The sequence below is a fragment of the Crocuta crocuta genome, unplaced genomic scaffold (genome assembly GCF_008692635.1).
Source record: "Crocuta crocuta isolate KB4526 unplaced genomic scaffold, BGI_CrCroc_1.0 scaffold463, whole genome shotgun sequence".
NCBI classification, from domain to species: Eukaryota; Metazoa; Chordata; class Mammalia; order Carnivora; family Hyaenidae; genus Crocuta; species Crocuta crocuta.
The window spans coordinates 1,018,913-1,032,282 of NW_027527929.1; the positions used below are offsets into that span (position 1 = coordinate 1,018,913).

At 51.7% G+C, this 13,370-nt stretch overlaps 1 protein-coding gene across 1 annotated transcript in view; it reads left to right on the forward strand.

The window, feature by feature from the left end:
• STIMATE (STIM activating enhancer) overlaps positions 1 to 13,370 on the forward strand; it is a 53,332-nt gene that overhangs the window by 29,021 nt on the left and 10,941 nt on the right. Inside the window, exons 2-4 of the mRNA XM_077749558.1 lie at positions 6,355 to 6,403; positions 8,196 to 8,291; positions 11,883 to 12,004. Coding sequence (XP_077605684.1) covers positions 6,355 to 6,403; positions 8,196 to 8,291; positions 11,883 to 12,004 — 267 coding nt within the window. The remainder of the gene's footprint in view (positions 1 to 6,354; positions 6,404 to 8,195; positions 8,292 to 11,882; positions 12,005 to 13,370) is intronic.

Here is a 13,370-nt window from a genome sequence, read left to right on the forward strand (position 1 = left end):
TGGAAGAAAAAAAAAAGAAAGAGGATAGACCATCCAAATACTAACCAAAAGAATGTACTCTGAAGTTTGTATACTTTCCATATGTTTATCTCTTCCAAAAGATATATTTTAATTTAAAAATGCATAAGAGGGGCACCTGGCCCGTTCAGTAGTTTGCACGTCCGGGACTCTTGATTTCACCCCAGGTTATGATCTAGGCCCGTATCAGGCTCTGCACTGAAAGCCTGCTTAAGATTCTGTCTCTCTCCCTCCCTCCTTCTCTCTCCGTCTCTTCCCTCTGTCTTCCCCCCTCCCTCCCTCCCTCCCCCACNCCCATGTGCTCGCTCTCTCTCTCTCTCTCTCTCTTAAAAAATGTGTAAAATTAGGAAAGAAGGGAGCAGTGTTTCAGGCAAGTCAACAATGATGTGCAGTGTTATGGATGGAAAGTTCCCTCAGGGCATGGACCTGGCTATATTGTCCAGTGATGTGTCCCCAGCACAGTTGGTGCTCAGTGTAGGTGGAGGGACGCACAGGTGGGGGTGGGGGAGCAGAAAGCCCTGTTAGGAGGCATCTGCTTAGCACAGGAAAGCGGTCCTGAGGCCCTGACTACTTTGGTGCTAGAAATGGGGGAAAGGACACGTCCCGAAGACTTGAGTTGCACAGTTGGCAGGGGCGAACGACAGTTGAGTGGGAGAGGAAAGTAAGGAGCCCCCAAGGGGAGGATGCATCCGTTCTGTGAAGCCATGGTGAGGCCGGGCAGGACTGGGGAGCCACCACCCTGGAAATCCTGGCTACAGGGGAACCTATGGAAGGAGGACAGAACCATGGGGAGGCAGAAGAGAGATGCCGGGGAGCACTCAGAGCACTGGGGCGTCAGCCCGCGGAGGACAGCAGGGCTGGGGAGCCCTGGGACCTACCCAGCGTTTAGGCCCCTGTGGGGAGGTTGGGCAGATGGCAGACCCAAGGTCACATGCTGCTCAGGGACCCGGAGACTCAGACGAGGTGGCTCAGCCCCAGGCCTGGGGAGAGTAGACACCGAGAGGAGGAATGGGAAGGCAGGCCAGGGCAGGGACCCCTGGGCGCAAGTCACTTTCCTGAGCATGTGTCTGTGCTAGCATCTTCCATCTGTTTGTTCTCATGGGATCCTGACACCAACCTGGCAGCACCTCTCTCCCTGCCTCCCTCCCCCCTTTTTTTTTTTAAACATAAAGTCAGTTGGCTACATAGTAGCAGAGACAGAACTCCAAGCTATATCTGTCTGGCTCTTGGCTGCTACTCCTTTTCAGAGGTGACAGGACCCCATGCCTGTCTTCAGGACACACGTGCGTAAACGCAGAGCACCTCTTAGGAGCCCACCGCAGCCTGGAGGTGGTGGTGCACAGTGTCGTCCGAGGAGTGGAATGGGGCCTGTGTGCCAGGTCTCAGGGACAGCCCCTCTCCTGCCCCCACTCTCTGCCCCCCACTCTGCCCCTTTCTTTTCCTACTGGGGGCTCTTTCAGGCTGTCAGCCTGGGATCCTGGGGTCCTGCCTTCAGGGCCCTGACCTACCCTTGAACTGTGCTCTCCTTCCCAACCTCCTTCCCCAGGCTGTGTGGCGGATGTTAGGGTGGATTGTGCTTTGCTTTGGCTTCTGGCCCCATCTGAGTTCTCTGCATCCTGCAGAAGCACCATTAATTGAGCAAAACTCAGCTGTCCTATGACACTGACAATGAGGTACTCTCTGCGTGAGCCTTTTTGTTCATGGCTTCCCAGGGAGCAGCTGCCGGGCCCCTGCAGGGAACGGGCTTGTTTCCATAGGCCTGGTGCCTGGCTCACCGTCCATGAGGGACTCGGGGGTGGCCCTTTGTTTCTTGTGCACAGAAGTCTCGCGTCCTCCAACCAACCGGAAATGGGCAGAACCACCTCCAAGTCATCGTGGATGCATACCGCATCCGCCTTGTCACAGGCTCTCCACTGAAGGCGCCGTGGGCTCCGCCTCTGCTCGCGCTCTGGTCCACCACCCAGGCTGGGTGCCCAGTCACCCAGGGGTCCTGGCGTGGCCTAATCCGCCCCTCTGTTCCCGCCTTGGTGCCTCAGGCCGCTCTCAGCACAGCAATAGTAGGCCACAGCCCCCCTGCCCTGGCCACCCCCACATCCCCCTGGCCACGAGGCCTGGGATATCTGACCTTGTGCCCACATTCCCACCGCTCACTGGTCCCAAGCCGTCCACCTGAGGGGTCTTCCGCAGACACCTGTGATTCACCCCTGCCTTTCTTTGGACTTTGGCTCACCTTCCAGACCTGGTCTACAATCTGCAAACCCATCCCCAGCCTACTCTCTTTTCCCGCTTTGATGTCACAGTCTCTGTCCTCCGTGTAGCCTCTCCCCTCCCCGAGAAGGCCAGGAGCGCAAGGATTGTGTCGACTTCGTCTCCTGCTGAATGGCGCCTGTCACGCCGCAGGCCCCTCAGTGTACCATGACTGCATGGCGGAGCAAGGTTTCCAGAGTTTCCCTGCCACGTCAGATCTGAAGGAGCTCTTCTAATGTTTCTTCTGCCTTTAATTAAAAAATAAAAAGATTTTACGCTCTGAAATATTCTAGGGGGAGGGGATGGCAGACGGAGAGAAAGAGACAGGAGTCACACTGCTCCGTTCTGGGGAATCCGAGTGGGTTCTGAATTCTGTCTGAGGTGCTCCCGCATGAGGCTGCCACCCTACCCGCGAGCATGGTCAGCGCGCACATACATTCTTTTCTCTTCTTGTCCCAGAGGCCCCCGTGACCCACACCACATCCCCCCATGCCCCACTTTGCTGTATTGGCACAGGTGTCTGACAGGTTTCTTTTATTTTTAATTTATTGAAATAAAAGCAGTGTGAAATTAGAAGAATGTTTCAAACCATTCAGAATGATGTAGAAAGTCTACTCCCCTGATCGATAATTCCATTCACCAAAGGCAGCTCTCCTTAATAGTCACATACCCTTCTAGGGAAAAGACATGCGTAACACCGACATAAATGTATATCCTTTAAAAATGATATGAACAGGAGCGCCTGCGCGGCTCGGTTAAACGTCTAACTTTGGCTCAGGTCATGATCTCGCAGTTCATGAGTTCAAGCCCCACGTAGGGCTCTGTGCTGACAGCTCAGAGCCTGGAGCCTGCTTCGGATTCTATGTCTCCCTCACTTTCTGCCCCTCCCTCCCTTCTCTCTCTTTCTCTCTGTCTCTTTCTCTCAAAAATAAATAAACGTTAACAAATTTTTTAAATTTTTTTTAAAAAATGGATATGAACATGGGCACATGGCTGGCTCAGTAGAGCACGCAGCTCTTGATCTCAGGTTTTGAGTTCAAGACCCGTGTTGGGTGTAAGATTTAAAAAAAATCTTTAGGGTCATCTGAGTGACTCAGTCAGTTGAGCTCCCAATTCTTGATTTCAGCTTAGGTCATGATCTTAGGGTTTGTGAGTTCAAGCCCCGCATCAGGCTCAATGCTGATGGCATGGAGCCTGCTTCAGATTCTGTATCTCCCTCTCCCCTCTCCCCCCCCCCCCCCCCCCNACATATAAACTTTAAAAAACCTACCCTCTTAAAAAATAAAAATAGTCTTTTTTAAAAGTTAAAAAATGGATATGAACAGAATCGTAGTAGGCATATTATTCTGCAATTTATTAATATAATTTGGAAATCTGTCCACATGAGTCCACACAGATTACCTTATTGTTTTCAGTGACAGCCTAATGTTGTATCGTGCCATGATGTATGTACCCAACCGCACACTGACAGACATAGGTCTCTTTCCAGGTATTTGTTAGGACAGCATTACAGTGAAGACCCCTATATATCTTGGCACATATTGTAATAATGCCTGTAGAACACACATCTGGCAGCGCATTGCAGGTTAAAGGGGTCTGGGCACTTACAATTTTGATTGATATTGCCAGATGGACCTGCGAATGGTTGTACTAGCGTATGCTTTTACAGTATGTTTTCCTCTCACCTTTTTATTACAGAAATGTTGGGGCACTCAGTCAGTTAAGCGTCTTTCTTCAGCTCCGGTCTTAATCTCCCGGTTCGTGGCTTGAGCCCCACATCAGGCTCTCTGCTGTCAGCATGGAGCCAGCTTCAGATCCTCCGTCTCCCTTTCTCTCTACCCCTCCCCTGTTCATTCATTCTCTCTCTCTCTCTCTCTCTCCCTCCCTCCCTCAAATAAACATAAAAATTTTTTTTGAATGTTCAACCTACAGAAAAGTCTAAATAGTAATTTAATGAATACTCAAATACCCTTCATCTGGGTTCTCAGATCACTGTGTTGCCGTAAAGCACCACAGACTGGAGGACTTGAATACCAGAAATTTCTTTTCTCAAGGTCTAGAGGCTGAAAGTGCCAAGTCAGGATGTGGGCAGGGGTGGATTCTTCTGAGGCCTTTCTCCTTGGCCCTCAGATGGCACCTCACATGGTCGCCCCTCAGTCTGTGTGGGTCCTAATCTCTTAGTAGGACACCAGTCATGTTGGAATAGGGCCTCATTTTACCTTAATTACCTCTTTTAAGATTTTGTCTTCAACTACAGCCACATTCTGAGGTGTACCCGGGGTTAGGACCTCCCCCAGTGTGAATTCAGGGAGCAGGGACACGATTTGGCCCATGACACCACACTTGCTTCCATTCATATGTTATATATCATATTAATGTAATAGGCTTATTATATAATTACTGAGATTGTATTTATTATGTTATAGTTATACCCTTTATAATATACAATTACTTTATACGATTATATAAGGTATAGTTTTTTCCCTAAACTAACTGCTGGTGAATTGCAGCCATTCTGGTCCTTCAGCACTTGGCTCCTCAGACAAGGAAGCACGGCTCATCAGGACAGGTTTATTGTACACTGATGAGGACAGGTTCCCCTGAGGCAGAAGCACAGATGCGCTGAGATGGCACTGGTCCGAATTGGGGGCTTTCCTTCCAGACTGCTTTGTCCTGGCCCAGTTTCCTCTGCATCTCCTTCCTGAGCACCAGGCCCTCAGTGAGACTTGGATACTCATGGGGAGGAAGCCCCCTGCCTTTGAGGACCCTTTGGGTGAGCGGGACCTCCTGGCCCCACCTCCAGATTCTTTGACACTGTCGATACTTTGGATGTGTGATGTATCAGCAGAGTGACAGACCTCCTCACATTTCCTCCTGCTTGTTGGTCTATCAGAATGTCTCTCTGAACCCCAGACCTGTTTTCTTTCTGTGGACAGACAGTCTTTGTGTGGCGAACTGCAGACAGCCTGTTTTCATTTAAAGATAGGGTCCGGTGATTCAGGCACAAGTTCTCCCTTGCTGTGTCCTCCTCCTGCGCCCTCAGTGGCAGCTCGGGGCTCTGCTATGGTTCTCACGCACTGCCCTGGTAACATGCTCCCTCGTGGGCTTGCGCTGTTGTGTTTCATCCTTGGTACTTTTGTGAGGGGCGGCATCACACATGCAGCACTTGTGGTGTTTGTGTTAGCGGACAGACTCGTGGAGACCGTCTGCAGACCCCAGGTGAAGGTGCCAGTCTGGGCAGTCCTCTGCCGCCTGAGGTCAGCCTGCTGGTGAAGGAGCGCCCCACCCCCACTGGCTGTTCTGTAGCTGGGGGCACCCCTGCCTGGTGCTGGGGCTCAGCCAGCATTTTCTCCAGCCCCAAAAGCTCACCATCTACGTGATTCGGAGCTGTTTTTCTAAAACACAGTCCCAACCATGTCTTTGACTCTGCTTTGACTCTGCCCTGGCTTTTCCTTCCCTATGGGATTCATTCCAGACTCCCTGGTCTGTTTGCTCAACTTTTACCCAACCTTCAGAACCTGGCTTGGCCGGCCACCTCGCACCAGTGAAGCCTTTCCCGACCAGGGCCCTCCCTGGCAGCCGGACGTGGTCGTCCTTCCCTCGCGCCCTCACTCTGCCTGGGACATAGTTCTGCCCTAGCACTTCCTCACTGTATGGTGGTGTGCCTGCCCTCCCGCTGGGCTGCTGCCTCAGCCTTTGTTTCAGTGCCTAGCTAGGAGGGGGCACTAAGCGAATGTTGGGATTTGTCGGTGCATAGAGCGGATTCTGACTCTGGAGGTAGCTGCATTCCACTTTGTGGTCTCCAGGCCCTGCGAGAACCTCGTCATGAAAGAGAAGAAAATACAGTTTTCCACACGTTGTGAGGAGTCGTTCTTCCTAAGTGTCCGGTTCTGAAGAGTCTGTCCCAGTCAGCAGCCAGTGCAGGGCCTCTGTGACCCTCACAGCTTATTGTACGTTGGTACATGTTAAAAGAACGAGTACCTTAACTTAGTAGTGTCAGCCCCAAGTGTACCACTAACCCACTTGTTGAATGCATTGTGCTTCATTGTCACTGTGGAAAGCCACTGAACGGTGTGTGTTTTCTTCCAGTCAAGCGCTTCAGAGAGCCAAAGCATGAGAGACGGCCGTGGAGGATATGGTACGTATTTAAATATTAACACCTTCCTAGAATGCCATGGGCTATTTGGGGTTTAGTTGCGGGGAGGGGGGCAATGTGAGAGTTTCTCCAGAACATAAAGTGTTAGGATCCCTTAGTTGAATTAATCATCAGGAACTATGAAAAATATGAAAGACTTCTATTTCTCCAGCTAACATTCAGCTCTGCCTTTATTCTGTCACCACACCGCTGTCCAGTTTTAGAAAATGGAAGATTAGATACATCAGCGTGTGCTGCAAGCTCCTTTAATTATGTCTCCTTGGTGTTAGATTGTGATCAGTCCTCAGATTCTGTAGTCTGTGTGTGTGAGCAGAACATTATCTAAATTTGGAGATTGCTCAGATATACCATGTATATGCTTCTCTCCCCCAAGCTAGGCTTTCCTAGTCCTGGGATGACCCTGTGGTAGCAGTTTTTTCTTCATAAAAGGCTGGTAGAGCTTCAGGCACAGCTTCCAAAGACAACCCTCCAGAAAATGAGGGGACAGCCAGCTGTTCGGGACAACATGATGTCCACAAGAAGCGGACTTTCTTGGGCTGCCTTAGGCTTGCAGCTCTGTTAACAAAATAGCCCTTATCCCTCCAGAGAAGACTTCAGATAAATCACTGTGATAAAGGCCCTTTATAACATTTTAAGCATCTCCTTATTGATCTTCAGTGCATTATTTGTGAATGTTGATCATTCTTGTTTTTATTTTCCACAGTCGGTTTCTCTTGAATCTGGGTTTCTAGCTTGGGCCGGGGAACCTGGGGAGGGTCTGGAGCTGGGGCACTCTGTGGGGTACATGTTCCCCTTTGGGGGGTGGGACTTCTTCTTTGCCATTGTTTTAGGAAATGATTTTCAAGCTTCAGTCACAGGGTTGGTCTGGATAATCTCCAAGATCTGTTCAGCCCTAAGACCCCAAGGCCAATGACCCATGCCTATGTGGCCCTTCACCACCCCCTTCAGTGGCCTGGCCCAACCCGGGATGCCCAGCCTGGGAGACCAAGAGAGTTGGCCACAATCCAGAGACCACCTGGTTTCCAGGTGTTCATGACAGAGGAGAAACTAAAGACCCCTCGTGGATGGGGCAGTGAGGTGTGTCCAGAGTGAACACCCTGCCTTCTAGCCCAAGGGTTGGCAGACTGCAGCCCACAGGCCCAATCTGGCGTGCTGTCCATTTTCATAGTGTTACAGGAATGGCGGCCTCCACAGCTGCTCTCACCCTGCAGTGCCAAGGGGTGACCAATTGCTGCAGAGAACAGTGGCCTGCAAAGCCTACAGTATTTACTCTCTGACCTCTTACAGGAAAAGTTTGCCCATCGCAAGCTAGCCCGGGGTGTAAATGCAGCCAGAAGTCTTCAGGGTTTTAGCGGCAGTGCTGGATTTGGGTGTCTCGTTAGTCTTGCATAGCATTTAGCTCTTAGTGAGGTTGAATGGGAGCTCTTTAATACGGAGACCCCTTGGACTTCATCACACAGCTGTGATCAAGCATTTCATTTTGAAGTAACAAAAAATGAAAAAGTAAACACATCTAATTTAAATATATGTTTAAATATGTGTTATACATCAGTGGCCTTTTAGGGATTTCAGATGCAGTGTTATTGAAGGTTTCAGAAGGTAGCTGAGATGCCAAGCCTGAGTTAGTGTTGATGCCAGAGAAAGAGGTGACCAGTACTGGGGAGGTTGAGATCTTGCTGCTAGCTTTGTTCCTGTTTCAGACTTCTCATTTTCCCTAAATTGGATATTACCCTCTGGTGAGGGCGATAACAAGTGCCGATCCTATTTTGTGCAGGTTTTTAGACACTTCCAAACAAGCCATAGGAATGCTGTTCATCCACTTTGCAAATGTGTACCTAGCAGATCTCACTGAAGAGGACCCTTGTTCACTGTAAGTGGCCCATATTTGAGTACAGACATCACCCACCCATACACTGAAATTGTAGGCTGGTCTTGCTTTCTGCCACCGGTCATGTTCCCTCTAGCTTGGGGAGGGAGCAGTCCCCCGTTGTGCGCTGTGCTTCCCCACATGACCATATTCTGTGCTGCCTGTGGTTGCTCAGACACAGCTGTCAGTTGACTGTTGGGGCTTTGCCTGCTTACGGTTGCCCTGTGTGTTGGCTTTCTGCTCATCAGAACTCTGGCCCTTGGTGTTCTGGCACTTTTATGCCTCCTGGCAGGGAGCAATCCCTAGCAGGACAGCATCGTGCCCTGAAGGAGTATCTCTGCTGGAACTGGACACACAAGGGCTCCTCTGTGGTGCCACTCGCTCAGGGTCAAAGCCATTGTTGACTATCATTGACCTCTTTGACCTGAAGACCACAGATTGTTCCAGCTCATCCCTGCAGTGTGCCTTCCACACAGTCCCCCACCCCAGGCAATCTGACTGAATCCCCCAGCGGCACCTCTCCTGGCAGATGGAGTGGAGAAGGAGGCTTACTGGCCCTATCCTGGCTCCATCTCCTAGCTTCCTGGCTCAGACTTACTCCAGCCAGTGCTGTGCTGTGACCTTCAACCCCACAAGCTACCTCCTGCTTCTGTGCCTTTGCTCATGCTGCCCTCTGCCCTTTGTGGTCCCCTCTGCCCCACCCCTGGCCTGCCCTGCCTCTGGGAGAGCAGGGCAGATGGCTGGTGAGTCCCTTGCCAAGAGGTTTAGTGTGCATTTAAGATCATGTGGACTGGAAGATTCTTTTATGCCTCCTTCCTTGGTGACTATGTAGATTCAGATTTCAGAAGGAAGTTGTGAAGTCTCCCAGAATCTTTTTCTAAGATCTGGACAGGTTGTGATGTGTTTGGATGTTTGGGTGTATGTAGCCCCAAAGTGGAGGAGTGGAAAGTGTAGGGGAGATGGTAAGGAAAGGGCCTTGTCCTTCCAACTCTTGCCTCCCCAGCAGGCTTGAGTCATCCTCTGATCTTGTTAATCGTCTTGATGTCATTGACCAGGAGAGACTGAGAGCCAGCTGCTTGCAGGAGAGGCTCTAACCTCACTCCTGGCATAGCCTTGGCCATGTGACTCTCTCTTGCAGCGCTTCCATTGCTCGTCTACAAAAAGAAGATGATACAGCTTTAAGAGGGACACTGACAAACTGAATCACAGCCAGGATGGAGAAAGGGCTGTTGACAGATTTTGAGTGCTCAGCCTGGAGCAGAAAAGACCCAAGATGGAGCTTGGCATGGTGAAGGCACTTGACTGAGAGGCCAGACTGAGCCATAGTTTGCTCCCCTGTCCATGTGTCCTGCCACATCCCCAGGATTCCCGTGAAAGTTTAAGGAGTTGATGGGTATAAGCGCCACTGGAAACCAACCACGGGGGCACTTCTCAGTGAGGAAGTTAACAGTTCAATTAGAGGAAGTTGTTGTTAAAACTTAGGAAAGGCATGAGAGCCCCAGCAGTGGGTGCAAGAGCTGGTGGTGCTCGGGGAGTAGAGGGGTCCTGGGCCCTATGGAAGGCTGCATGTGTTGGGGTCTGTTCTGGGGCCTGCCATCCTTGCTCTGCCCTGTGGCTTTTTACAGGTGGGGGCTGGGCTGGGCTGGGCTGGCCCTGGGGCATCTTGGGAGTCTGCAGACCGGAAGGGAAGCCAGCCTCAGCTCAGGGAAAAGAGACACTTACAAACAGAAGGAGATGAGCTGCTCCCTGTGGCTGCAGGGATCCCTTGTGCTGGGGACTCTGCTCCTTGCTCCGGACAGCTTTGCGGGGGTAGAGGATTGTTAAGCTTTTGTGACTCTGAGGGGCTATGATTCAAAAACACATTTGTATAGCATCTGCTAGGTGGCAAGCACTGTTCACGTGTGTTGATTCATTTGATCCTGATAACAGCCCTACAATTTAGATACTTTGGTTATCCTCATTTTACAACTTGGGGAACTGAGGCACAGAGAGAGGATGTAAGTTAAGTTCACAGGGCTCAGTAGTGACGGAGTGGAATCTGAAGCTGGCCAGTCTGGCTCGGGGCCCACTGCTGTCTGCTGGTCTCATCTGTGTTGGATACAGAGTATGGAGCTTTCTAAAGTCTTTGTTCCCAGGGCCTGGAGCGCAGTAGGCATAAATATTTGGTGAGGGAATGAATGAACTGACGTGTGTATGTGTATCAGGTGTTCTTGTTATTTTCAGGGTGAGCCTCAGATGTGAGAACCACTTGAAACCAATTAGACGTAAGCATCCAAGAGCAGCTTAGCTTAGGGCCAGCTGTGAACTTGGAGAAATTGCCTTGGCAGCAGTTGCTATGCCTTGGTCTCTGGTCTGAGAGTGACCCCTTGTGATTTTAAAGAGGAAGGGCAGGCAGCAGAAACCACCTTTCACCACTCCAGGGCCGCCAACTGGGCCCTGAGCACAGAGGAGCAGGGCATCCCTCCGGTTTCAGTGTGCTGTGTGTGTCGCTAAAGCCTGGGCCTTATCTTAGGGTGTGGGTTGTGAGTCTGCATAAAATATCTTAAGCCTCAGAAAGTAGAAAGTGCCAGTTGATCTGTGGCATCTGGAACTACTTTGAGGGCTTTCTGAGCCACTTGGCATCCCAGAGGGCTAGTACCTGACCCAGTGGTGGCCTGTCTCCTGCTTTGTGTGGAGAACTGGGGTCTGTGGTCAGGGTGCCCAGCAAGGTCTGGGTACGGGCCCTCGAGGGAGGCCCTTTCCTTGGTGAGGGGAGAGGCACGTATCAGACACATGGGAACAGACCTTACAAAAGAGCACATGATCAAGGTGGGAGTGCTCTTCCAACTCTACCCTCTCCTCCCATCATCGTGCCTTTTCCATGGGAGTAAAGCTGTCTCCTTAGAAATATTTGTACTTGCCTCACGGCACCTGGGTGGCTTAGTCGGTTGGGCGTCCGACTTTCACTTAGGTCATGATCTCACGGTTGGTGGGTTCGAGCCTCGCATCGGGCTCTGTGCTGCCTGCCAGCTCAGAGCCTGGAGCCTGTTTCAGTCTGTGACTCCGTCTCTCTCTGACCCTCCCCTGCTCACGCTGTCTCTCTCTGTCTCTCCTAGAAATAAATTTAAAAAATTAAAAAAAAAAAAAATATTTGTACTTGCCTCGATGGTAGGCTCTGAATCTGAAACATGGGAAAGAAGAAGGGCCACATGGCCCCGACCTGTTTGGTGTAAGAAACCCCAGAAACCATTTCCTGAACTGCCCTGGAACAGGAGCACTGAACTGGACCGTCAGGATGTGAACAGTGTCATGGAGCAGACTTCTTTTACTGAATTAAGTTCTGTTTCCCTGTTGACTTCCTTGACTACTTCCAGGCACTCTGTCTTGTGTCAGGTCTTCATTTGCTGGGAGTATTTGAGGTCTCCCAAGCTTCTTTGTCCCTGGTGAGTGTCAGCACACTGTCACAGGGAGGCTTCGCTAGGGTTCCTGGGAGTGAGCCCCGCAGCCTCTTGCACTGGCCCCCGGAACAGGCCAAAGTGCCGGGGCATCAGGCCTGTAGTCGGCCCACCAGTGGCCCTCGCTTTCTGACAGTACTGCTGTGTCCTCTCCTCCCAGGTACCTCATCAACTTCCTCCTGGACGCCACCGTAGGCATGCTGCTCATCTACGTGGGCGTGCGTGCTGTCAGCGTCTTGGTGGAGTGGCAGCAGTGGGAGTCTCTGCGTTTTGGCGAATATGGTAACGTAGCACGGACGTTGGTAACACAGCATGGAGTGTGGAGGGGGCTTCTTAGAGGGGGCTCTGCTCCTTCTCCTGTACAGCCCACTGGGCCTGTGGATTCGGGGATTCAGGAGCCAATGGCTGTCTCCTTTGTGTGCTTGCGGGGCCGGTTCTGGTCCCCTGCTAGCGTCCAAATCCACACGGTCTGAGGTGTGTAGGTACACACTTTACTGCCACTTGACGGCAGGAGCCAAGAGCCCTGGACACACGGAGGGGCACGGCATTGGCCTCTTCCACCAGAGGGCACCGGAGGCCACACCTGCCGCTCTAAGGCCACCTCACTGTGCTGAGCTTCCCACAGAGTACACACAGTACACACACCTCCTTAGAGAAGGGCCGGCTCCAGGTTTGGGAGGTGCTCAGTAGGGAGCTGGCCCTCTTTCTGCTGCATGTCCGTACATGTCCTGTCATTGGGCCATTTCACTACAGGGGCTGTAAGGTCAAGGCGGAGGATCTGTCCCTCCCGGGGCCAAGTTGCCTTGCTGTCTCCTGACAGTAGGCTGGCCCCCCACCAGTGTCTAGCATGCACAGTCACCAGGGACACCGGGTCCATCCTCCCTCACAGAGACATGGCTTGAAACAGGTGACCTGTGGCTGCTGGCTCATCTTTGACCCAGTCCCCTCTCCTCAGACCCCAAGGACAATAGCCTGGGCAGGAAGTTCCCCTTCACACTGTCTTCCAACACAAACGCATCACCCTTGACTTTGTACTCCCAGAGGAGCGGCCGGCTGTGGCCTGAGCACGGCTGCCATGATAGGTGCCTCCTTGAGGCCTTGCCACACTGTAGGAGTTCAGGACCACCTTCACAGCTGGCCCCTGCTGTCTGGGAGCAGGGGCTCTTTGTCTCAGTGGGAACAGCACCAGCGGGGCCTTGGACACATAGGGGCACACACAGAACAAAAGGGAAGGAATTCTGGACCTCCGCTCTCCTTTCCTACTCACACCTTCTACAGAGCTCATGGGTCTGGGCCTCAGGGCTGGTCACTCCTAGATGACTGAAGACTCACAAGGCACTAACATGTAGAAAGGAGCCGATTCTTGGAGCCGGCTGTGCGTCCTTGGGTATTTCTAGAAATCTTAAGTAATTGTTTGTCTCTGTTGAGGGGAGATGAACTCAGGGGAGGGCTTTTCTTAGCCCCGTTACTCAATGCCTGATGAGTCACGGACTTAAAGATAGTGTCTGACACACAGTGTGTGCTCCTTTGGCTCAAAGGAAGGCTTCTCAGAAGCCCCGAGTCATGACACCTCAGCTTAGAGGACGCATACAGACCACAGCGGTGCCATCCTCATAGGCTCATGCCCAGAGAGCTTAAGTGACATGGG